At 41.4% G+C, this 26,811-nt stretch overlaps 1 protein-coding gene across 4 annotated transcripts in view; it reads right to left on the bottom strand.

Annotated features, from left to right (window-relative positions):
- qm (geranylgeranyl pyrophosphate synthase quemao) overlaps positions 1-22,393 on the bottom strand; it is a 54,372-nt gene extending 31,979 nt beyond the window's left edge. The window contains exons 1-5 of one of the 4 annotated variants that reach the window (XR_012887170.1): positions 21,903-22,393; positions 21,361-21,429; positions 15,392-15,477; positions 13,971-14,134; positions 7,157-7,258 (exon numbers count right to left, since the gene is read on the bottom strand). Coding sequence is in view for 3 of the 4 variants with exons in the window: in XM_037435902.2 (XP_037291799.2) it covers positions 7,157-7,258; positions 13,971-14,134; positions 15,392-15,477; positions 21,361-21,429; positions 21,903-21,947 (466 nt within the window). In the remaining variant the exon portion in view is untranslated. Of the gene's footprint in view, positions 1-7,156; positions 7,259-13,970; positions 14,135-14,626; positions 14,803-15,391; positions 15,478-21,360; positions 21,430-21,902 lie in introns of those variants that run through there. The other 3 variants (XM_037435902.2, XM_037435904.2, XM_075878531.1) reach the window with 3 other exon arrangements.
- Positions 22,394-26,811: the final 4,418 nt, after the last annotated feature.

The raw sequence follows: 26,811 nt of genomic DNA, 5'->3' as shown, positions 1-26,811 counted from the left end.
TGTGATCAATTAAACGACATGCGTATTCTGCTTTTGACGAGACAAGAGAACTCGGTGGGACACATCTGATCGGCAGCACAAGTCACAGCATAATTACCTTGGAAACTGTTAAGGCCTTACCTATAGCACTGTTGCATGCAGCGCAAAAGTGCTAGCAGCTTTCAGAGAGGCCCACTGCACATGAGCAGTTGCCTTCTTCAACCTCATACTCGCTAGATAGCTTCTACTTGAAGTAATTCTGATGCAGTTTACCGAAGAGACTCAATTTTTGTGTGTACAGTGCCACTATTTCGGCTGTTTGGAGAGTAAAATCCTTTATGCCGATGAGAATGAGGCAGCCAGCAACCTTTCACCTTTGACGAAGCAAAGCGATTCAATGCCACAATCAAGAAACTTCAACACAGGGCAGGGCAAAAATGCTGTATTCACCCTGTTAAGCTCAACCACCTTTGTTTTTTCGACCACTGTTGCCAGCACATGGAGTGTTTTCTGGAGTTGCGAATCGATCATAATAACGTAATAAACGTTTCATAATGCCACGTTCCATTTCCCAAGTTTTGTTATCATCCCAAAACACTACAAATTCTCAGTGCAAACCGCGCCTGCAGTTTTCGAGAAGCTTCCGGACTGTAGTAGATCATTTCGATAACATCACACCTACTCTGCGAACTGTACAGATTATTCTGGAACCTACGCCACCGCCAGCGATAACGCTAGAACATTCGTCGGCAAGAGTATAAATGCCGACGCGCTTCACCGCTTGTCAGTAGTTGATCGACGGCCGACACTGCGTTCACTGCTATCTGTGCAAGACTGCTGCTACTGTAATCGGACTTTCCGTTTGCCGGGCACAGGTTCGCCCAAATAAACTGTTAAATCCCAACACAAAGTATCCTGTTTTCGGCCACGTCACGACCCCGTGACAATATTAACTCCTATGTTTTGCGCAGCTACGATCAATCATTGCACAACCCAAAAGAATACAGTGAAAACCGCTTCTGATATGCAAATCATTGTACCATTGCGTGCAGTTCATTTCGATAAAACTGCCACCTGGACACTAATGAAAGTACCATTTTACATTGTACCACAGGTTACCCTTTGGGCATAGGTGCAGTTGATGTGGCTGATAAGTCCACGATCACTCCCGTAGCAAGGTCATCAAAACCATCATGGCTTTGAGCAAGTGTACAATCTAACGTCATTAATTTTAACATCATAAGCTTATTGATTGAAGTGAAAATCAAAGCCAAAGCTTCGTTTTTAAATTTCACACCTATGGTAAACCCTTTGCTGTACTTGGCAAGTTCAAGAATTCTGAATCCAGGAGATTTCCACAATGGCAGGGGAGTCACACCAAGTTATTTCCGCCATTTTTTTGCACCAAAAAAAAAAACTAACAGAAAGACATCATGAAAAATAAGAGCAAAGCGGGAGTCCCAATTGAAAGCGCAAACATCGGCATCGCGGTCTTATGATGGCGTAGCCGAACGCATGAGGGGAGGGTTTTCAATGAAGACAGAGTCTCAAAGGGGGAGCGCAAATACTCCCAAAATTTTGCGTCATCAAAACGACTAGCAAAACCTTTTCCGTCAAAACAACTTGCGAATGTCTTACTGGGACACACGTGAACAGGCGGCACGGCGCAGCTGGCTATCGCGAAAGCGTTGGTCAAACCTTTGCTCACTGCTAGATTCTTCGGACAGGAATAAAAAAAGGCTTCTAGCCTTTTGGCATTCCTGTCCCGTGTGCCCTCAAAGCTCGTACATCGCCATCGCGTCACCACGACCGCGGCTTTGTGCACGGCGGTCGCCGCAAACGGTTGTTTATCAATCTGCGTGCATGAGCTAAGCCTTCAAAACTAAGTCGTTTTATGCTATCTATGATCGCATCTGCTGCGGTTTTTTCCACAGAGCTTGCGGAAAGCAGCATTGCTTTGACTAGTCGAGCGTTGGACGCGCGCACACTTTCAGAGTTCTGTGAGTAACGTCGTCGCCATACATGAGCATGTCAAGAACAACTGCGGTTTCATCCCCAGCGGTTGTGGCAATTACAACCACAGGCACTGTAGAAGACAGTGAGTGCATTGGTCGCACGCGTACTTCCGAAGTTTCGAGCACACTGCTCTTCGCTTTCGTTCAGCGGTTTCGGTACTAAAGTTCATATCACCCACCGCGATTAGGAAAAGTGTTCAGAACATTTGAATTTTGGCCCAATGGCCACAGCGTATTTGGCTGAGGAATTTCCCGAATTCGTATCTGCCGTAGTTTAGAATCACGGAGATTCTAACGTATGTTTAGATGAATGCCTCCTAAATAATAAAATGCAGTAGGTTTGCAAAAAAGCCTGGAGCGGATTGACCTGCATTTTTGTCAATGCAGCCAGGTCACGAACAGAAACTTCAATTTCCGAGAAAATTTCATGACAACCATACAAACGAAAGAAACGGTCCAAATCTGGGAGACCTGGCAGATATGCTTTGTGCACTGTATCATAGACTTCCAAGTATATTTGCTGCATTTGGGTGACAGTGGCTCAATGAAACTTCCACAAATTTAGCACGTCAAGTCTGTGGCCCCTTCAGAGGTCAGCGTACTTCGTATTTACCGATTAAGAACTACATAGGCTTTAGTGGATGCCACTGAAATGTATGACATCACCCCCTACACTTCCTTTTTGTGCCTTTTCTCGCTTACAAAGAGTCTTTCCACAGCAAGTGTGGTGATTTTGGTACTCTGAAAAAGCAACTCACTAACATAAGAAAAATTATTTTTTTTCTTAGTGTCCTTTTCATGCTGAAACAGCTACAAACACCTGCCAACGAAAGTTTCAGCACCTCTAAAGGAATACATGACAAAGTGTACTCGAAGATTTAATGTCCCACCAGCATCACGATATTTAGAACAATGCAATGAACGAAAGCCCTCCCATGTTTTTCTTAATTTTTTCATAAAATTGCAGCAAAGTCATAAACAGCTTTTATTGACTGCCAGCAGACTTTTCAGGCATTAGTGATCCTACTGGTTCTCATAACAACACTGTATGTGCATGTGTGCATGATTAAAGGACAAAGTGAATTCTCTAACATATTGTGCACTTCTGTTCTTATTGTACATCACAACATAAGTTTTTTTTCTGATGACTATTTTGAACCATTTCTCATGACAACTGTGCTGTGTCGTTGCAAATATGGCCACTAAATATAACGTTGGCTCTAATGCAAGTGTTCGAGTCAAAAGTACACTAATATGACATAAACTGTAAATGCATGTACTATCTGGGTCAAATGAAACCCAAACAGCGGCAAGCCTTCACGGTGGTATAGTGTGCCTGTCCACTTAACATAATAGACAGGCACGCACGCATATATATCTGCAGAGCTGCCAAACAGGATGCGCACACCTGTCAATGGTGATAACTAGACGGCACGCACTACACTGTCACGAAGACTTACCACTGTTCGGGCTTCATTCGACACAGATAGTACGTTACTTGGCCTTAAATTTTTGCTTTTCAAATCTGTGAGTACTGTACTGTGATGAAGGTGACTTAAGAAACTATTGCACAAGACGTTTGACATCTTGGAAACTAATATAGACCACTGTGCATACGACACTTCATTTGCTAGAAGACTGTTTATGTCCTGCAGGGCCTAAAATAAAATTCTGATGCAGCAGTACTTAGCAATAGATGTTTTGGGGACCCCTTGCGGAGACCAACGTGATGAGGGACCCCTTGCAAACAGAGAAAGCAGACGCATAGCCAGAAATCTTTTTGGGAGAAGGGAAATTCAGCCATACTTTATGTATGTTTATGCATGTGTATTTGTGTGTGTGTGTGTGTGCACGCGCGCGCACACACACACACACACACACACACATATATATATATATATATATATATATATATATATATATATATATATATATATAGTGGGACTAATAATTCAATGGGCCAGTTAGTCTTCTTGAAGGTATGGGATATGGCACAACGGGAGCGTTGTCAACAAGGATAAATATATTTATTTTCCAACAGTTTCGGGAGGGGTCCTCCCTTCATCAGGGGATGAGTTATACTAACATGAACTTCCAAACTTCGTTGCTGCCGCGTCCCTCTCGCCTTGGAAGATGTTTGCAAGAGTGAGAGAGAACTAAAAGAAAAAAAGAAAAAAAAGAAAAAATAGAAGAAAAAAGATGAAAAGAATAAAAGGGAAAAAAGAGAAAAAAAAAGAAAGTAAGAAAGAGATGTTTTACTTTTTTTTTCTTTTTTCCCTTTTATTCTTTTCGTCTTTTTTCTTCTCTTTTTTTTCTTTCTTTTTTTTTAGTTCTCTCACTCTCACAAACATCTTCCAAGGCGAGAGGGACGCGGCAGCAACAAAGTTTGGAAGTTCATGTTAGTATAACTCATCCCCTGATGAAGGGAGGACCCCTCCCGAAACTGTTGGGAAATAAATATATTTATCCTTGTTGACAACGCTCCCGTTGCGCCATATATATATATATATATATATATATATATATATGCAAGGAAATTTGAAAAAATTGAGGAGAAGAGGGCTGAAACCCCAACCCTCCCTCGACTACACCCCCTGAATAAAGGCACGGTGGGTGAAGGATGGTCATGGGCAGCATGAAATGGGTGCCTTTTATTTTCCCCCGGCAAACAATGATCAAACTAAAGTGTCATGCCAATTCTCTCTCAACAGCTTGTATTCAACCTGTTCCTAGCTATGTTTTCTCTTCAAGCATGCAAGCCTAAAGAAGTATGCTCGCATGCATATCTCGTAGAAAACTACAACAAAAGCTTTACGACCATCTCATGGAGTATAGAAGACCTAAGTCTGCCTGGCCACAATTCAAGCATGTTATGCAATGAAGCATACGAAAAAATAATCGAAGACGGCCGCTGTGAGTGGACATGATGTGCCTCACAAAAAGCTATTTCCTCCCCCCCCCAAACAATGGGTTTTGCAGACCCCCAGAGTCTCCAGACCCCTATTTCATCACTATTGCCCTAATGGTAGGCATGCGTTGCAGCAAGTCACAACAAAAATAAAACATGGCTAACTGCATTAACAAAGGCCACAGGCAAAAGAGGGGGAAATGCTCCTTTGATTAAAAGCAGAACTAGAGGCACCTCCTTCAACTGTATTGATCAGGAGAGGGAAAGAATACCACAGCCCCCCTTGGGATAGTTAAAGGGACACTAAACAGAAACAATCACTTGGTTTAGATTGATGAACTGCACGCTGACAACTCTAACACAAGTTTCACCATCGCAAGTTCATTATCAGCAGAGACAATGGAGGCTGAAGTTTCATTTTTAAATTTTGCACCTAAATTTCCATGTCCAACATCCGAAATTTCAAAATGCATTTTTCTTTGTATTTTTGCAATATGGGCTCTGTGAAATTTTCTGCAACTTCATATGCTAGTTCTATGGCACCCATAGATGACAATGTACTTTATTTTTATCAATTAGAAGCTACATAGGACACAGAAGAAGCTTTCAAAATTTTTGACCTCACATCGTTTGGTGCAGGATTCTCAAGGTAGCGTCTCTGCCTCTGTTTTCCTTTCGCACATATTCTCACTTACTAAACGTCTTGTCGCAGTAAGGTGGTGTTCTCAAGATTGTGAAATAGTACTTTACCAATACACGAAGAATCGTTTTGCTTTTTAGTGTTCCTTTAAATGTTGGGGCTCCTCAAAGCCAAGAAATTTAGAATAGTACATGTTATTTTGTTTATTGCAGTGGGGTTTACGCTGCTTTTTTTTCTTAGAGATTTATGGCCATGCCTGTACAATCTGGAGGATTGGTCAGAATGCATGCGTCGTCTGGCCACATCAAGAGAGTTAGCATGTATGCATGTAGGAACTGGTTTGGTTTAATTAGGCCTAACCTTCGAGAGAGAAATTTTTTCTACAAATGCGACCCCACAGCGTCGATTTTTTTTTTTAGTTGCAGATTGAAGATCTTCACAGCAGCCTCATGAAAAAAATTGCTCTTACTTTCCTACAGTGACCATAGATGACAAAGATTTTTTCCATGAGTATAAAGGTACTGCTTATAAATGAATAATAAAAAAAACAGGAATATATATTACATTAATAATAAATATGCAAAGGTTTAAATATGTTTCCCAGGCTTAAAAATACACACACACACAACATTACTGTCACATTTTGGCAGTAGTTCGCACCAAAGGAATTGCTGCTCAGCTCGCTTGAAGCAAAGAAGTTGGTGTACCCAGCTATTGTGTAATCAGGAGTGTTTGAGCACATGCAAAAAAACTCTGTTGTAGTGCACCGATCATAAGAACCACAAGTATTAGAAATTTCTGGTAATAATTCATCTCATTGCCACCAACAGTCAATCATCAACTTTTGGATTCAAAGAAAACAAACGCAGAGACACAGTAGCACATTTCATATACAGCGGCTTAATTTGTTTAGCAATAGTGCAGTTGCTTGTAAACAGCAGTAATTGAACCCTGTGGGCAATAAACAGCTGCATATCAAGTGGTCACTTGAGAGATTAAAAACGTGACAGACAACAGTATTTCCTAATGTAACAAAAACTCGCTTTAGAGACAAATCCAAAATACATCCCTATGCCCCCACATATGTGCATACATGCAAGCAATAGCCAACATGGCGACCTAAACAGACCTTGGAATGAAAACTGAAGGTAAAGAGCGCAGAAATAACCGCGCTAAAGTCTTTGTATCCCTGTAAGATTTGCTGGCAAAAAAAGGAAGAATCCCTGTAAGCATTTGCTGGCAAAAAAAAAGAATGAAAAAGGAGGACAAGTTGGTGTGTTTTTGAAACATACAGATGGCACTGTAAACATATGATATCAATCCTTCAGAACTTTTTGGCAGCTTGAATTGGAATCAACGTTGTAAAATGGTGTTCTGTGCATACAGCTGGCCTTAAGAAAACCACAGCTAACAAAAAAAAAGCTCTCAGTTCTACCTTTTGTTGTTTGCAAAAGAGTGCAACAATGGGCTAGTTCATGTGTAACATAATAGAAAAAAAGTGGAAGAAAAGGTTGCAGGAATGTAACGTAACAAGTGTTGTTTATATTCAACTGCTGGTTTATTAAACTAATTTCCACCAGCTTTGTCACTGCAAAAGACAAATAGGAAACTTACTTCGTTTAACCATTGTGATGTAGTCATCCTCTGAAGGACAGATGTAGTTGTCCCTCCAGTAGATTTCCATGCCTTGACCACGGTGAAGCTCTAGGCACTGTTCTGCATTAAGTATAGGTTCATGAACGGTGTTACAATTTTCTACAATGGACATCCAGCCATATAAAGCGAATATGTGGCTCCATATTTCAGATATTTCACAATAGCCACCTGGATGATAGCACAAGCTTGAAACACAGATAAAAATGAGAGAGACATGCCCACATAGTTAAAGCATTATTCTTTTCCTGCACGGTGACTTCAGTATGAGATAAAACTAAGATGTACTTCTGGATTACTTCAAGACAAACTTCTGGACCCCATTGTAAAATGGATATTATAGTCTCAAAAGCTACAGCGACACTGCGAGTGGTAATGTAGAACATGTACAAGCCACAAAAATATGGGTGTTTTGCAAGATAAAATAACAAGAGAAGGAGTCAAGAGAAGCATGAACTTCAGACTGTTTATTCATTTCATCCTGCATTGAAATTTATAGGCACAGATATGCACAGTAAAGGCATACAACGAGCCCACACCACAATGTAGGCCTAGCTTAGTCCATATGTCTGTGCCAATAAATTTTTATGCAGGATATGATGAATAAATAGTCAAAAGTTTGAACTCCCCTTGACCCCTTCCCTCGTTCTTTTGTCGTGCAAAACAGCCACATTTTTGTGGCTTGTACATGAACATGAACAGACTAGCCCAGCAAAGTGCTCTGGATGAATTTAGACCAGATGAAGTTTCCCAATAATTTCTGTACATTGTTTCTAGGTTCGTCATTCCGACGAGACTAATGCATCCCAGTAACCATACTTGGTTACTGGGTTCGTCATTCTGACGAGGCTACTGCCTCCCAGTAACCATACTTGATGATGATGTGTGTATGTGCATATATACACAAGCAGAACTGAAGAATTTCGAGGGCGGGTGAACCTCCATGAAAAGCAGCATATGACCATGAAATTCAACATATCAAGAGAATGACTTATCTATTTTTCACAGTTTGGACAATCCGCTGCATGTTTGTTGAACAAACTATGCAGCCAATTATCCAAAGAAAGTTTGTTCACAATCACTCCACAGAACTTTCTATTAATAATAACACCTGGGGTTTTTCCTTCAAAAATCAGGATATGATTATGAGAGACGCTGTCGTGGAGAGCTCTGGAAAATACGACCATCTGGAGTTCTTTAATGTGCATCGACATCAACCAGTACGCTGGCCTCTGGCATTTCACCTCCATCGAAATGTGACCGTTGCAGCCGGAATCGAACGCATGACCTTTAGATCACACTGTAAACACTGCTCTATCACCCGGAAACCCACAGAACTCTCAATTATATAGAATTGATATTGGAGTAGAATTTAGTAATTCGATTAAAATTACCTGATCAGCCAAAACACCTACAGTTGACTCTCATTAATTCAAACTCGAAAAGACCACTCAATATTATTTCAATTATCAAGAAGTTTGAATTGTCAGAAGTTCTCAGATAGATGACTCTGGGTGAAATGACACCACACATTATGATTAGGCATTGATTTTAACACATTTAAAAATTTCTAGGTGTTTTTAAACACTAACTGCACGTAATGAAAAGAAAGCAGAGGTGTAAGGTCCAGAAGTTTATTGCCCATTCACTGCTGATCAGACCTTTCGAAGAAATCGTGAATTGCCAACTGCTTCTATGCACCTGATAAGCACCAATAGTATGTATCTGATGAAGTTGCTTCCGAAATCTGCTATGCACGTGCTGTGGACATTCCGGACTGTCGAGGAAGGTGTCCTCGACATTTCACATAAAATCAGCACGAAATTCCAGGAGAGAAAGTGTGCAAAACATCCTTACAGCCCGACTCGGGTTGTGCAGTTTTGAGTTTCATTTACGGAGCGTCTCCTCACGTGGCAGTGCATAGATGTCGCTTCCCCACGCTTGCAACAGATGGCGTGACGCGCTTTTCAATATGGCAGCACGCACTGAGCTCGTTGTGTTCTGGTGTATAACAAGAGTGCATATGGCATTATTTCAATCGTTTTTTTTTTCCTTCTGCATAACCCGAAAATCAACTACTACGTTCATTTAGCAAAATCCAAGAAAGAAATTAATGGTTCAAAGTCACTTTCTGAGCACCTACACAGGCAACATTTTGTAGTGTGTACTGTAAAAACGGAATATACGTCAGACCGGAATATAGGTCCACCCCCCAAACTTTGTATCTCCAAAAAAGAAATTTTTAAAAATCCGAAAGTATCACGGTGCACAATTACCTTGGTAAATACGCGACGCAACCAGCTCCAATGTGGTGACGTTATTTGGACACTAATCCTGTGCAGTTAAACGTCAGAAGGCCACAAAGCGCTGTCACTCAGACTCGTCCAAACTCGAGTCCGACGACATCCGTTTTTGACTAGTAACGTCCCAGAGTGCATCATCTTCCGTTCCATCCAATGCCCTTTCTCTTCATAAATCGGCCACCCACGATGGTGATCCTTTGAATTGCACCCTCGTTAGCCCAGACTCGTGCACTATCTCCCGGACGAATTCGGCAAGTAGGCATTTCCAGTTGGGGGGTGCACTGCAGTCCCTCCACGAAACAATTTTTTTTTTTTGTTACTGCAAGACATGATGCGCTGGTTTCGGCTCCTCCAGTATCGGACACTTTTCTCCGATGCACCCAATTCTCGTTGTGCCGCCAGGTTGCCGTGCACTTTGGCATACTCAATAACTTTTTTCTTAAATCCTATTGTAAACCGCCGTCGTCTACCACTTATTTCTTAAAGAAATAAAATGAGAAAAAGAGAAAACTGGCAGCAAATAACCAAGGCAAAATGGCGTTGCTAGAACACTGTAGGCCTTGCCTATCCTTGCCCAACAGCGCTGCTGCTGATGCTCATGATGGCAATGGAGGCTTTAGACTTCAGCTGCACATTGTTGCGAGACTTCCACATTTTTTTTATTAAGTTTTTTTTTAATTCGACCTATATTCCAGTTTTTACGGTATCTTTTAGCTACAGATAGTGAGGCTCATATAAGTGCACATGAAGTTACAATAAATCAGAACTAGTTCATCAGGAGTGATATGTTATCTCTTTCTTAAGAGCAATACATGCCATCTTTACATAAAAGAAGCAATGTGAAAAAGAAGGCCATGTTTATATTGAAACTGGTAATTTATTCTTTTCCAGGGCTGCAAGAAAAAGTTTAGATGGAGAATTCATCTACATAACAAATAATCAGGTTCTAACGCGCATGTTTGCAGGTATTGGCGTTCAAAACTAATGGAGTGTTTCCTTTCACACTAAAGCAGTGCATACCATACACCCAGACATCAAATATTTTACATATGCTTCATCATCATCATCATCAGCTTGACTACGTCCCCTGCAGGACAAAGGCCTCTCTCATGTTCCGCCAGTTAACCCGGTCCCGTGCTTGCTGCTGCCAATTTATACCCGCAAACTTCTTAATCTCGTCTGCCCACCTAACCTTCTGTCTCCCCCTAACCCGCTTCCCTTCTCTGGGAATCCAGTTAGTTACCCTTAATGACCAGCGGTTATCCTGTCTACGCGCTACATGCCCGGCCCATGTTCATTTCCTCTTCTTTATTTCAACTATGATATCCTTAACCCCCGTTTGTCCCCTAATCCACTCTGCTCTCTTCTTGTCTCTTAAGGTTACACCTACCACTTTTCTTTCCATTGCTCGCTGCGTCGTCCTCAATTTAAGCTGAACCCTCTTTGTAAGTCTCCAGGTTTCTGCTCCGTAGCTAAGTACCGGCAAGATACAGCTGTTATATACCTTCTTCTTGAGGGATAGTGGCAATCTACCTGTCATAATTTGAGAGTGCTTGCCAAATGTACTCCACCCCATTCTTATTCTTCTAGTTACTTCAATCTCGTGGTTAGGCTCTGCGGTTATTACCTGCCCTAAGTAGACATAGTCTTTTACAACTTCAAGTGCACTTTTACCTATCTCGAAGCGCTGCTCCTTTCCGAGGTTGTTGTACATTACTTTCGTTTTCTGCAGATTAATTTTAAGACCCACCTTTCTGCTCTCCTTGTCCAACTCCGTAATCATGAGTTGCAATTCGTCCCCTGAGTTACTCAGCAATGCAATGTCATCGGCGAAGCGCAAGTTATAGAGGTACTCTCCATTAACTCTTATCCCTAACTGTTCCCATTCTAGGCTTCTAAAAACCTCCTGTAAGCACGCGGTAAATAGCATTGGGGAGATTGTGTCCCCTGCCTTACACCCTTCTTGATTGGTATTCTGTTGCTTTCTTTATGAAGCACTATGGTAGCAGTTGATCCCCTGTAGATTTCTTCCAGAACGTTTATATGTACTTCATCTACGCCCTGATTCCACAGTGTCTGTATGACGGCTGATATTTCTACTGAATCAAACGCCTTCTCGTAATCTATGAAGGCTATGTATAGTGGTTGGTTATACTCTGAGCATTTCTCTATTACCTGATTGATAGTATGAATGTGGTCAAATGTTGAGTAGCCTGTTCGAAATCCTGCTTGTTCCTTTGGTTGATTGAATTCTAACGTTTTCTTTACTCTGTTAGCAATTACCTTTGTAAATAGCTTGTATACTACAGAGAGCAAGCTGATCGGCCTGTAATTCTTCAAGTCCTTGTCATCTCCTTTCTTATGTATTAAGATGATGTTAGCGTTCTTCCAAGACTCCGGTACCCTTCCCGTCAGGAGACACCTCGTAAACAGGGTGGCTAGTTTTTCTAACACAATCTGTTCTCCATCTTTCAGCAGATCTGATGTTACCTGATCCTCACCAGCAGCTTTGCCTCTTTGCATGCTTTCCAAAGCTTTTCTGACTTCTTCTATCATTACTGGTGTGGTGTCATCTGGGTTACTGCTAGTTCTTATAGTATTAAGGTCGTGGTTGTCTCGCCTACTGTACAGATCTCTGTAAAACTCCTCTGCTATTTTAACTATCCTATCCATATTGGTAGTTATTTTGCCTTCTTTGTCCCTTAGTGCATACATCCGACTTTTGCCTATCCCAAGTTTCCTCTTCACTGCTTTGACGCTTCCTCCGTTTTTCAGAGCGTGTTCAATTCTCTCCATGTTATACCTTCTTACATCGCATACTTTACGCCTATTAATCAACTTCGAAAGCTCTGCCAGTTCTATTTTGTCTGTTGTACTTGAAACTTTCATGCTTTGACGCTTCTTAATTAGGTTCTTTGTTTCCTGGGAAAGCTTGCCAGTGTCCTGTCTAACTACCCTGCCTCCAACTTCCACTGCACACTCCGTAATGATACTCGTTAGATTATCATTCATTGTATCTACGCTAAGGTTGGTTTCCTCACTAAGAGCCGAGTACCTGTTCTGCAGCGACACTCTGAATTCCTGTACTTTCCCTCTCAGTGATAGCTCATTGATTGGCTTCTTGCGTATCAGTTTCTGTCCTTCCTTCTTCAAGTCTAGGCGAATTCGAGACCGTACCATTCTATGGTCACTGCATCGTACCTTGCCAACCACTTCCACATCCTGCACGATTCCTGGGTGTGCAGTCATTATAAAGTCTATTTCGTTCTTATTTTCGCCATTAGGGCTCTTCCATGTCCACTTGCGGTTTTCTCGTTTTCGGTAGAAAGTATTCAAAATCCGCAAATTATTGCGTTCTGCGAATTCTACTAGTAGCTCTCCTCTGGCGTTTCTAGTGCCGATGCTATAATCTCCTACTGCCTGGTCTCCAGCCTGCTTCTTCCCTACCTTTGCATTAAAGTCCCCCATCACTATAGTATACTGTGTTTTTACCTTACTCATTGCCGATTCCACGTCTTCATAGAAGCTTTCAACTGAAGCGTCATCATGGCTGGATGTAGGCGAGTAAGCCTGTACTATTTTCATCTTGTATCTTTTATTCAGTTTAATTACAATACCTACCACCTTTTCATTAATGCTATAGTATTCCTCTATGTTGCCAGCTATGTTTCTGTGAATTAGGAAGCCCACTCCCAGTTCTCTTCTGTCTGCCAAGCCCCGATAGCAAAGGACATGCCCATTCTGTAGCACAGTATAGGCCCCATCTGTCCTCCTAACCTCACTGAGCCCTATTATATCCCATTTAACACCCTCTAGCTCCTCGAATAGTACAGCTAGACTTCTCTCACTAGATAAGGTTCTAGCGTTAAACGTTGCCAAGTTCAGGTTCCAAAGGCGGCCTGTAGTCCAGAGATTCTTAGCACCCTCTGCTGCGTTGCAGATCCGACCACCGCCATGGTCAGTTGGTTCGCAGCTGCTGGGAACTGAGGGCCGTGAGTTATTTGACGTATGCATGTGGGAGGTAGTGGCCAGATACTGCACCAGGGTGGCCAATCCTTCTCTGGTGAGGGAGTGCGTTCCCGGCGGTGGTTACCGGTGAGGCCGCACCCCAGGCCTCTTAATGCAGTTCCATCAACACGCGGATTTTTTTTTTTTCCGGTTGGGAACTGCGCGGCACCGGGATTTGAACCACGGACCTCTTGCATGCGAGGCGGATGCTCTAACCACTACGCCATCGCCGCACCCACATATGCTTAATCTAATTTTAAATTTGTATGGACAAGCCTACATTGCAGATTCATAGGACTTGTGATTTTAACTAATTATTAGTGCATTACATTCATATGTATCGCTGCTGTGACAAGTAAAACCAATCGCCTCAATGAAATGAAAGCTAATCACCATCCGCTCCACTCTATCAATGACTTGAGGTATGAGAAAGATTAACAAGCAGAGGACGTAGGCAGGCTCACCAGTGAAAACAGTGGTGGCCTGAGGATCACCCAGCTGTAGACATTTCTCAAGACTGAGGAAGTAAACATAGTTGGCAGAGTTTATAGTGCTGGCCACTCCAAAGATGTGATGTGCGACAGGCACACCTCTTCGCAGCAAAGAGTTATCCTCAATGTCATCAATCCTATAAAAAACAGAAAAGAAAAAGGTCTATGAAGTTATAGATGATGCTGAATGAACTAGGTGTACTAAAGTGGCCAAGTAATAGGTTAGCACAAAATTCCTGCATTCATCAATATGCAAGTATACAACTTTTTTTTTTTCCACTTAAAGGGACACTAAGGTCAACAATTTACGTGAGAGTGTAATCTCAATGTATGACAGCATCTAAAACTACAATATCATCAACAGCAGCGCCCTACTTGCTGAGAAATTAAGGTAAATGCACGAGAACACATGTGCCGCAGTAGGACATTCTCAAAATGATCTCAATGATGTCCGAGTTACAGTCTACAATTAATCACTAGTAATTGAACTAGCAGCACTAAATAAAGAGCCTTCCGTGCAGCAAGAAACGTAAAGAAATGCTGCTTGTTCATTTCTGTCTAATTCATGAAAAAAAAGAATCACCGGACGTTACTATTGGCAATGGCACGAGTGGTTCAAAATTTCAAACTTTGCTTGGTTGAACTGCACAGGTCGTGGCATCTAGCGGGGCCCAGTTGAACCAAGCACGTCTGCCATCTTGGAGCCAATGGCAGGAAATGGTTCAATGATTCTATTGTTGCTACTGTGGTTTCCACTGCTTTTGTTCTGCTGCTCCTAGTGTCAGTGGCCGATCAGCAAAGTCAGGCAACGTTGTGCATGGCAACAGTGATGCAAGACGTTGTGCTGCAGGCAAACAATTTGAAGTGTGCTAACCCGATGTAGACCACTGAAGCGTGATTTTATTTGAAAATACGCAGTTCCTTGGCCCATTCGGGGTTTCTGGACCGCTATTTCAACAATCAACATTGACTTGATAGTTGCCTTTAGGGTTCCTTTAAGATAAAAAAAAAAGAAAAAAAAAGCAGCAAATCATGTGTACTAACTTGGCTTCACAGCAACTAAAACAACCTGTTCCTTAAATACTGCAGGCAAGAACCTATTCACAGGAGTGATGCATCACATTGCTTGCGCATTAAAAGCATTTTTCAGGAGATATTTTCAGCCGATAATTGAAGGCCTGTAAATGCAAAGCAGAAACAATGCCGTGAGTTATGACAGCAGAGAGAGAAAGATAAAGGAAAGACTGAGGAAGCCAGAGTAAGACTACGGTTTGCTACAATGTACTTGGGAAGAGGAAATAGCAGCATTGCAGGTAGAGAAATTTTTGCTAATATGTGAATGCAGCCAAGCCACAAGCAAGAGTATTCATGCAAAGTTAAGATATGATACTTACAGGAGACTAGAATTGTGGAGCATTTGAACAATCTCTGTAACAGCTTGACATTTTTCAGGGGATATCTTAAGCCAATAATTGAAGGCCTGTAAATTCAAAGCAGAAAAAAAAATAGGAATGAAGCAAATCTCAGATCTTTCTGCTTACACGGCGTCACTTCAGTGAACTTTTGTTCCAAACTTAAAGGACACTACAGAGAAACAGCATCTTTGTTTAGATTAACAGATAGCACTCTCAGAACTCTAATGCAATATATTTCACTATCACAAGTTCATAATTAGCAGAGAAAATTAAAGAAGTTTCATTTTTATATTTCACACCGAAATCTTTGCGCGTGACGTCAAAAATTTCAAAATGTATTTCTGGTGTTTTCGAAACAATGGTTTGACATTTTTTTAAACTTCATATGCTAGGTCTCTGGCACCCACAGATGACAATGTGCTTTATTTTTATCAATTAAAAGCTATGTAGGACCTAGGTGAGGCCTTCAAAATCTACGACGTCATGCTGTTTGGGGCAGGAATCTCAAGGTGGCGCCTCCACCCACATTTTCTTTCCCACATTTTCTCGCTTACCAAGCATTGTGTCGCGGTAAGAATGGTGTTTTTGGGATTGTGAAATTGTACTTTACCAATACGTGAAAAATTGTTATGCTTTTCAGTGTCTCTTTAAATAAAAAGCGTACCACAGAAGAATATTTTCAATAAAGTCAATCACACAAAACAACAGGTCTTCATATCAGTGCCCTTAAAACTGTCTGCAATAACATAGCAAATAATTGGTACAAATTAAACGAGTGGTACCATGATAAACATTTCGAAGTGTACAGTTGCGTTAGAATAAAAAATTGGCAGCCATCAGTAACATACATGTCATCATCATCATAATCATCCGCCTGACTACGTCCACTGCAGGACAAAGGCCTCTCCCATGTTCCTCCAGTTAACCTGGTCCTGTGCTTGCTGCTGCCAATTTATACCCGCAAACTTCTTAATCTCATCTGCCCACCTAACCTTCCGTCTCCCCCTAAACCGCTTGCCTTCTCTGGGAATCCAGTTAGTTATCCTTAATGACCAGCGGTTATCCCGTCTACGCGCTACATGCCCGGCCCATGTCCATTTCCTCTTCTTGATTTCAACTATGATATCCTTAACCCCCGTTTGTTCCCTAATCCACTCTGCTCTCTTCTAGTCTCTTAAGGTTACACCTACCATTTTTCTTTCCATTGCTCGCTGCATCGTCCTCAATTTAAGCTGAACCCTCTTTGTAAGTCTCCAGGTTTCTGCTCCGTAGCTAAGTACCGGCAAGATACAGCTGTTATATACCTTCCTCTAGAGCGATAGTGGCAATCTACCTGTCATAATTTGAGAGTGCTTGCTAAATGTGCTTCACCCAATTCTTATTTTTCTAGTTACTCCAATCTCATGGTTCGGCTCCACGGCTATTACCTGCCCTAAGTAGACATAGTCTTTTACAACTTGGAGTGGACTATTACCTATCTCGAAGTGCTGCTCTCTTGCGAGATTGTTGTACATTACTTTCGTTTTCTGCAGATTAATTTTACGACCCATCTTTCGGCTCTCCTTGTCTAACTCCGTAATCATGAGTTGCAATTCGTCCCCCGAGTTCCTCAGCAATGCAATGTCATCGACGAAGCGCAGGTTATTGAGGTACTCTCCATTAACTCTTATGCCTAACTGTTCCCATTCTAGGCTTCCGAAAACCTCCTGTAAGGACGCGGTAAATAGCATTGGGAAGATTTGGTCTCCGTGCCTTACACCCTTCTTGATTGGTATTCTGTTGCTTTCTTTATGAAGCACTATAGTAGCAGTTGATCCCCTGTAGATTTCTTCCAGGATGTTTATATATACTTCATCGATGCCCTGATTACGAAGTATGTGCATGACGGCTGATATTTCTACTGAATCAAACGCCTTCTCATAATCTATGAAGGCTATGTATAGTGGTTGGTTATATTCTGAGCATTTCTCTATTACCCGATTAATAGTATGAATGTGGTCGATTGTTGAGTAGCCTGTTCGAAATCCTGCTTGTTTCTTTTGATTGATTGAATTCTAATGTTTTCTTTACTCTGTTAGCAATTACCTTAGTAAATAGCTTGTATACTACAGAGAGCAAGCTGATCGGCCTGTAATTCTTCAAGTCCTTGTCATCTCCTTTCTTATGTATTAAGATGATGTTAGCATTCTTCCAAGACTCTGGTACTCTTCCCGTCAGGAGACACCTCGTAAACAGGGTGGCTAGTTTTTCTAACACAATCTGTCCTCCATATTTCAGCAGATCTGATGTTACCCGATCCTCACCAGCAGCTTTGCCTCTTTGTATGCTCTCCAAAGCTTTTCTGACATCTTCTATCATTACTGGTGGGGTGTCATCTGGGTTACTGCTAGTTCTTATAGTATTAAGGTCGTGGTTGTCCTGGCTACTGTACAGATCTCTGTAAAACTCCTCCGCTATTTTAACAATCCTATCCATATTGGTAGTTATTTTGCCTTCTTTGACCCTTAGTGCATACATACAATTTTAGCCTATCCCAAGTTTCCTCTTCATTGCTTTGACGCTTCCTTCATTATTTAGAGCATGCTCAATTCTCTCCATGTTATACCTTCTTACATCGCATACCTTACACCGATTAATCAACTTCGAAAGCTCTGCCAGTTCTATTTTGTGTGTTATACTTGAGACTTTTATGATTTGACGCTTCTTAATGAGATTCTTCGTTTCGTGGGAAAGCTTGCCAGTGTCCTGTCTAACTACCCTGCCTCCAACTTCCACTGCACACTCCGTAATGATACTCGTTAGATTATCATTCATTGTATCTACGCTAAGGTTGGTTTCCTCACTAAGAGCCGAGTACCTGTTCTGCAGCGACACTCTGAATTCCTGTACTTTCCCTCTCAGTGCTAGCTCATTAACTGGCTTCTTGCGTATCAGTTTCTGTCATTCCTTTTTCAAGTCTAGGTGAATCAGAGATCGCTCCATTCTATGGTCACTGCATCATACCTTGCCAAACACTTCCACATTCTGCGTGATGTCTGTGTGTGCACTGATTATAAATTTTGCCATTAGGGCTCCTCCATGTCCACTTGCGGTTTCCTCGTTTTCAGTAGAAGGTATTCAAAATCCGTAAATTATTGCATTCTGCGAATTCTACAAGTAGCTCTCCTCTGGCGTTCCTAGTACCGATACCATATTATCCTACTGCCTGGTCTTCAGCCTGCTTCTTCCCTACCTTTGCATTAAAGTCTCCCATGAGTATAGTATACTGCGTTTTTACCTTACTCATTGCGGATTCCACGTCTTCATAGAAGCTTTCAACTGAAGCGTCATCATGGCTGGATGTAGGCGCGTAAGCCTGTACCACCTTCATCTTGTATCTCTTATTCAGTTTAACTACGATACCTACCACCCTTTCATTAATGCTATAGTATTCCTCTATGTTGCCAGCTATGTTAACATACATGTAAAAGAGCACAAGCTTAGAAGAAATGAAAAGATGATTACAAGCAGAGATCAGACTTTCTCTGAAGATTATAAAGTGGCATAATATTTGTCAAGCGAACTAAAGCAATACAGATGAAAAAAAAAACAAGCAGATCTCATAGAAATCAAACACAAAGTTAATCAGAATGTTCTGAATTGCTTATTGTGGTCATAGAAAAAAAATAACTAAATAACTTCCAAGATAGATTAAGCAGTTTAACAACACAAGAAATCCCAAGTTTGCTATGGAGAGGAGGACATGAGCACATGAAGTTTGTAGAAACTTTTTTTTTCTTTTATTATGCAGCACTTTCTCTCTGAAATGTGAAAAGTACTGTACGAGCTGTAGGTAGATTTATTGACGCTACTGTAAGGATTATCTGCAGAAGCCACTCAGTTGTTCATGCCCATGCTTGTAAACAATGAAGGGAAAAATGAAATATGAAATGCAATGTCTACTGGACAAGTTGGTCGTTTGATTTGTCATTGCAACACAGAATGTAATAAGTTATAAACAGAACAAGAATATAATAGAGATGAAAAGTTTGAAGTAGGCTATGATGCCACAGAAAGATACAGAGGAGGAACGAGGACATGTTCTGTATTTCTATTCTCTTGTCCTATTTCTGTCCAAACTTACCAAATTTTCTGTAACAATTCATTTATATCCCAATCTACTGCGCAAATGGATTTACAAACTAAGTTTTGGAATTTTACATGCTGAAACCACAATATGCGGGTTACAAAGCATTTCATAGTGGGAAACTCCAACTTCATTTTGGCCATCTAGGGTCCTTTAAAGGTACACTAAAGATAATTTGTTTCCCTGGCATTATTAACTTACAATTTCACAATTCTAAAAGCACCACTCTTACTACCAGAAGATGTCTGGCAAATGAGAAAACGCACAAAAACTTGATACAAGAATTAAGGCCACTTGGAAATTTCTGAACCAGATCACCGCAATGTGATATATTTTGACATCTGTTAGGGCCTAGGTAATTATATGCTGGTAAAAAATAGTTACTTTCGCTCAAAGGAACTAAAAGCCTAATATTGGAAGTTTCAAAAAACGTCACTCAACTAACATAGCTACATGCACTTTGCTGTTCCTGCCGTTACATTGATGTTTTTATGCTAAATTTTTAGCATGAAATTTTAACATGAAACTCTGACCTCCACTTTGTTTTCTAATTATTTAGCCAGTGATGGTGAAATAAATGACAGTAAAGTTATGAAGGCATATTTTGTCTCCCTACACTGATTTAAAGCTTCACTTTATAGTGTCCCTTAATGATGCACCCAATACATGCACAACATGAGAGCTTTCTTATCTGTATCAAATAGAATGCTATTGCCCTGGCGAGAATCAAGCCTGTGCCTGCAGGCTCAATAGAACAATACCATAGCCTACCACAGTTCTTTGGGAATGCAATGCTAAGGCCCATTTTGTCTAATACCACTTTGAGTGACAGCATTTGTCTTTTTTAGCAGAAATCAGTGACTCACCTAAATTATGAGGGCAGTTAATGAATGTGAGGAAAAAGTAGGGGCGTGGAAATCTTGATTGTCCGTAGTGCAGGCTGTTGACATCATAATGAGGACCCAGGCACCCGGACCTGGCATTTTGACTTAAAAAATTTTCCTCACATAGTTTGTTGACTACACCAGAACAACTTCTCTGGTACGCCATCAGACAACTTTTCTTAGAGAAAATCGGGATCCATGTCTGAACAGGCCTTACTGAAAGCCAATGTTTAATTATTGGTTTTGTGTAAACAAGGAAAGCACTGTCAATAGGAGTGGTGTTAGACAAACCGCAACTAGAAAATGTATTCAGCAGAGTTGTGTATCAACACAGAAATTTAATTTTAAAAAAGCATTTCTTTTTTTATTACCAATATCAGTGACTATGCTTTTCGAGGTTAGTATGAAGTTGCACTGCTGGCAGACAGATATAAAAAACAACTGAAAAATTCCATATGGTCAACATGCAATTATCAAAATAGAAGACATTAGGTAAGGTAAATACAATATTATACAATGCTTTATTGATTCGCTAAACTGACCTATGTGAATGAATACTGCCCATTTTCACAGAAGGAATGGTATAACATTTAAAAGCTCAATGAAATGAAGCAGCATTGTAATGGCCAACTCATTCATATACATGATCACTTAGAACAAATTTTACTTGGTGTACACCAGCAAATTACAAGATGTTTGCAAGTTTTAGGTACCAGTTATTTATGATTAGGTTGTTTGGCTAAGGCCCACATATGCATGTTCTGTACGATGATGAAATAATGGTAGTATTCAATGCGCCAATGGCTTTTGAATATTTTAAACTACCCCTTAAAAGTTTCCATCTATAAGAACCCATCAAGGTCTACAGTTCTGAAACAAAAATGATAATAACAATAAAAATAATATTAATAAGCAAGTGAACTTTAGATTCATCTTACCTGTGCCAGCTTGGTTCTTATTTGTTTTCCTGGAATTTTGACGATGTAATAATAAGGTTGAAGTATCGCCTGAAATAATTTCCAGGAGAGAAGAATTTGCCAAGAGCATTAGACTTATGTGGCAGTTCTACGAGTGAAATCATCTGAAATGTCATCAAAAGCACTTAATTCGTGTTACCTGTTCCCAGAAAGCTGATTCATTCATGCCCTATTTTATTAAGTTTACCCAGCTTGCTCTGCACAGTAACGACGGCATTTCACGTTAACAGACAAGGCAGGTCTGCGCCAGCGGAACGATAATGTTGCCTATGAATCTCTGTATGAGTTAAGGGCGGTTCATGCACCACGCCTCCTAAGGGGCCAGAGTTACCGTCAAAAAGATAACGACGCCAGCAATAACCATTGTGCATTGAGCACTCAACGTGAACACAGCAATGCACCAAGCACTGGGACGCCGGTCCCTTACTATAAACGACGAGTCTCCCATACTTCAATTTAAAGAAACAATTAAAAAAGATTATTTAATGCAGCCTAGTACTCACTTTTTCCATTTCCTCACTGGTCATAGATTGTCCTTTCTTGTCCATGGCGCGAAGACACAGATGCAGTAAACTTCTTCCTCGTCTGTTTCACAGCAGAGACTAAAAGAATGCACTGCGTCAACTGAAACACGTCAAAATTCAAGATGCACAGGCGCGAGGCGCTACTTTAGAGAAAACTGTTCCCTACTCGCACATTACTATCAAGTTTTCTACACGCACGATGGGCAGACACATGGTGAATCGGAACACTCGTTGACATCACACATTAAATTTGAAGAATTAGTAGACGAACGCAGAGTTCGAACAGTGGCGCACTTGATAAAGCTTTTCTTAACATGTAAAATTTAACGCATTCTAGCAAAGCAAACGAACTTATGCCGCTGTCGGACCAGGTTCATTGATTCGCGTCAACATCAACGCCAGCGGAAGACGTGCGGCGGCAGCAGACAAAATACAGTTACCGCCTCGCATCCGCCTCCTCGACCACGCTGGAAGGAGAAGGGTAGTGCGGCTGGCGCTAGACGCATAGAGAGGCAAAGAGCGATGATGTCATCAAAAGCGACGTGGCGCTGTTTCATAAGGATACGAGCATAATTTGCCTTTTTGTTTATTTGTACCTCGTGAAAGCAAGACACTATGAACGCTGTTTTCGACGTGAATCACAGGACAATCATCTTGCTAGCGCGGGAGCATTCAATGTCCATATTGCACACATAGATAAAAAAAGTCTGATGAATTTCATCCGTTCGACAAGCAACCATAAGAATGACTATTTTGGAACCACATAATGAAGACAATTCATTTTTTTTGCTTTGCACCTTAACGGTTGTTATTGAGGAAAAGGCCACCGCCTTGAACAAAGCCCTGATCTACTGATCTAGCCATCTTGCGTCATTTCTTTCATAAAATTGGGGTGGGTGGGAATTGGAAGAAAGCTGAGCTCTCCGATATATACACACACACATCATAATATATATATATATATATATATATATATATATATATATATATATATATATATATATATATATATATATATGTGTGTGTGTGTGTGTGTGTGTGTGTGTGTCACAATTATGCCAAGGAATGTATAGGGGAATTTATTACAGCCAATGTAATGTAAATAAAAAGACAGAAAAGTGAGTGAAAAAATAACTTGCTGTGAGCAGGAATCAAACCTACGACTTTCTTCTTCTTTCCTTTTTTTTTTTTTGTTTTGCGGGTCCCCAAACTGTGAGGGTGGCCCTCTGCTACGGCAACTCGTATCATTTCGCTTAAATCCTACGAAGAAGGTTGGTCCACCAGCCGAAACTCTTAGGATTAAATAAATATTTTATTGTTTTGTTTCCTATGCTGCACTATTCTGGAAGTTTATCATTTTTATTACGGTAGCCAGAAGAAAGTGATCATATATATATATATATATATATATATATATATATATATATATATATATATATATATATATATATATATATATATATATATATATATATATATATATATATATATATATATTCTCAAAGATACGGAAAGAATAACCTGCGCTTTGCCGATGACATTGCTGCGTAACTCAGGGGACAAATTGCGACTAATGATTACTGAATTAGACAAGGAGAGCAGAAAGGTAAACGAAAGTAATGTACAACAGCCTCGGAGGAGAACAGCGCTTCGAGATAGGCAATAATTCACTTGAAGTTGTAAGAGACTACGTCTACTTAGTACATGTAGGTAATAACCGCGGAGCCGAACCACTAAATTGAAGTAACTAGAAGAATAAGAATCGGGTTGAGCACATCAGGCAAGCACTCTCAAATCATGACTTGTAGATTACCACTATCCCTCAAGAGGAAAGTATATAACAGCTGCACCTTGCCAGTACTTCCTACGGAGCAGAAACCTGGAGGCTTACAAAGAGGGCTCAGCTTACATTGAGGACGACACAGTGAGCGATGGAAAGAAAAATTATAGGTGTAACCTTAAGAGATAAGAAGAGAGCACAACAGACCGGAGAAGAAACCGGCGTTATGGATATCATAGTTGAAATGAAGAAGAAGGAATATATATGGGTCGGGCATGTAGCGCGTAGGCAGGATAACCGCTGGTCGTTTAAAGGATAACTGACCATGGATTCCCAGAGAAGGCAAGCGGGGTAGCGGGAGAAAAAGTTCGGTTGACAGATGAGATTAGGGCAGCAAGCACAGGACCGGGTTAACTGGCGGAACATGGGAGAGACCTTTGTCCTGCAGTGGACGTAGTCAGACTGATGAATATATATATATATATATCCCGCTGTAACCCTCCCTCTTAGCCACTCACACGTTGCACACGGCTCACCGCAGGAGGTGGGGAGGGGCATGATCACAGTTCGCGGCACCAACCAGAGAGGCAAGGCACTTCTGAAGCATGAATGGACCGGAAACTTCACTGTCAAGCCTACGAGGACCGACGCGGCATCCACATACGCTATAGATCACAAAGGGACGCACGCACCTCCTACCAATGCAGCCTTGTTGTCTGGCCCTCTCAATGCGATCCGTGTGCAGCGCCTCTGAGTCGTCAGATTACATAAACTCGCCATGTTAGGACATGACTTTTTTTGGAGCGCATGACGTACGTTTTGTGAACACTATGTACAGCTATAGGTGTTGCTATATGGAATATATTATGTAGGAATACATATTAGAGCCCACTTTCTTATATATTATCAGTTGTTCCTTTTTACGATATTCCCAAGCAGGAAACATAAACGACCCTCGATCACCATGCATTAGCGTCAATTAAAAAAAAAATATTTTGAAAAGTGCACTCAGTGTGGTAGCGCATATTGAGCTTCTATACTGCATTGTGTACACGTTAATCGGTGCCTGTAGAAAATGTACGCGCAGAACTTCTTTCGGTAGTGTGCGTCTTCTTGAGAGATGTGCGTGCGTATCGAATTCATAGGAACAAAGCGGTCGACGTATGAGGGGTAGCAACGCCATAAAAAAAAATGTGTGCTGAAACCAGCATATTTATTTTTATTTATTTATTTATTTATTATACCCTCAGGGCCAGAGGCATTACAGAGGGGAGTGGTACAGAACAAAGGCATAACATGAGGTAGCATGGTTACAAAAAACGTTGTGTACATAAAAAGGAAAAGGAAAGACAAAACAAATTAGTATTATCGCAACAATGTGGTCACACAAACAGAGAATAAACATCAGATATTTCTGCATATACAATATTGGCTAAGGTAGCACGGAACAGTTGGTTATCGGTGATACCCGCAATTTCAGCGGGAAGGTGGTTCCATTCCCGGGACGAACGGGGCAAGAATGACTGAGTGGCAGATTTTGTATGATAATAGTTAATGCCAACCTTGTGACGGTGGTCAATGCGATGGGAAATGTATAGTGGTTGGGGTAAGAGTTCGTTGCGCATATGATTATGAAGACATTGAAATTTTTTACTGAAAACGACCTGGACCGTACGTATTACATATAAGCGCACTTCGTAGCATTGGCAAAAGCGTGAGTACGCCCGAACCAATAAAACATAATAAGTGACGAAATTAGTGCAAGTTCCATTTCACTTCGCGCCATGCTGAAGTGTCTGTATTGATGCTTCTGGCGTGCTGCATGCCTCATTACGTTCTTCTCGGTCATGTATTTGTCGACTGGAACTTGCGTTGAGAAAGCCGAAGGAGTGCTTCTATAACATCACTTATAAGCTTCGCGTCCCCAACGACCCACTTTTGCACAAACCTTTTTCGTGGAGCAGATAGGGGCCAGCTGAGCTGATGTCGGTTTCGGCGAACTTTGAGCCATTGGAACATGGGTGCGCAGCATATCTGCTTGTAGCCAGCCGCACATCGTATTGCGTATAGGTTCCTCGTTCCTGTTTGTCTTTTCGGTGTAGCGGTGTATTCCCGCAGATCAGGCGAACAAAGAGAAAATGTACAGGAAGAAGGAATACTCCTGCATGCAGGCAAAAACAGAAATAATCATTTATTCTATACCATGACACACGCATATCAATATATGTATTCACGGCACACGCGACCCTTGTGATCTCGTAACAGCTTTCGCTGTAAAAAACAGTTGGCTTAAAGATAAGTTGCCGTAGGCAGTCCGCTTTTATTTCTTCTCATTTACATTACATTGACTACTAAATTAACACTTAAAATATTTCACACTAATTGACATTATTACCAGTTACTTCAAATTAATATTACTATACGTACTATTCAGTCTAGCACGCGTGGGTATCCAAATACATATTCAGGATGATTGCACGGTAAATTTAGCACGTGCAGCTGAACATTCGCGACACGTACGTACACTGCACGTGCCTTTTTCGCAGTCTGGCAGCACGTTGCACGTGATTTTCTAATAAGCGCAGTTAAATGCACCACACACTTTGCAGGCATATCCTGTAATGGGGGAAAAAAATATGCTCCAGCATAGTGCACATGCCAGGACGAGCTCCTGGCATGGATCATGTAGAGACCCCTGCGCATAGCGAACGAATGCAGAACGTTGTTACGAATCCACCGCGCACAGCGATTGCAAGTTGGCATGAAAGCGAGCCGCCCTTTTCCTCCAGAGCAGGGGCGTCGCCAGGATGTTTTTACTGGGGGGGGCAACCACGAAAAGTGAGTTCCTCCGGGGGGCCAAGCTAGCTCTGCTCCTACTAGGTTTTCAATATATGCTTCCGGGCACTTGGGTGGGCATAGGGGGGGCAGGCGAGAATTTTGGGGGGGCTCCAGCCCACCCTTGCCCCCCCCCCCCCTGGCGCCGCCCCTGCTCCAGAGATATTTGTGGCTGCAGGTCTATGCACACAGCGTCAAGTTACAAAACTAAAGTGGGCAAATGCAAATGTCGGTGATGCAGTTATAGTATAGTGCTCTGAGATTGGAGGAGAT

Source organism: Rhipicephalus microplus, chromosome X (genome assembly GCF_043290135.1).
Source record: "Rhipicephalus microplus isolate Deutch F79 chromosome X, USDA_Rmic, whole genome shotgun sequence".
Lineage (NCBI taxonomy): Eukaryota > Metazoa > Arthropoda > Arachnida > Ixodida > Ixodidae > Rhipicephalus > Rhipicephalus microplus.
This window is presented reverse-complemented; position numbering and strand designations above follow the sequence as displayed.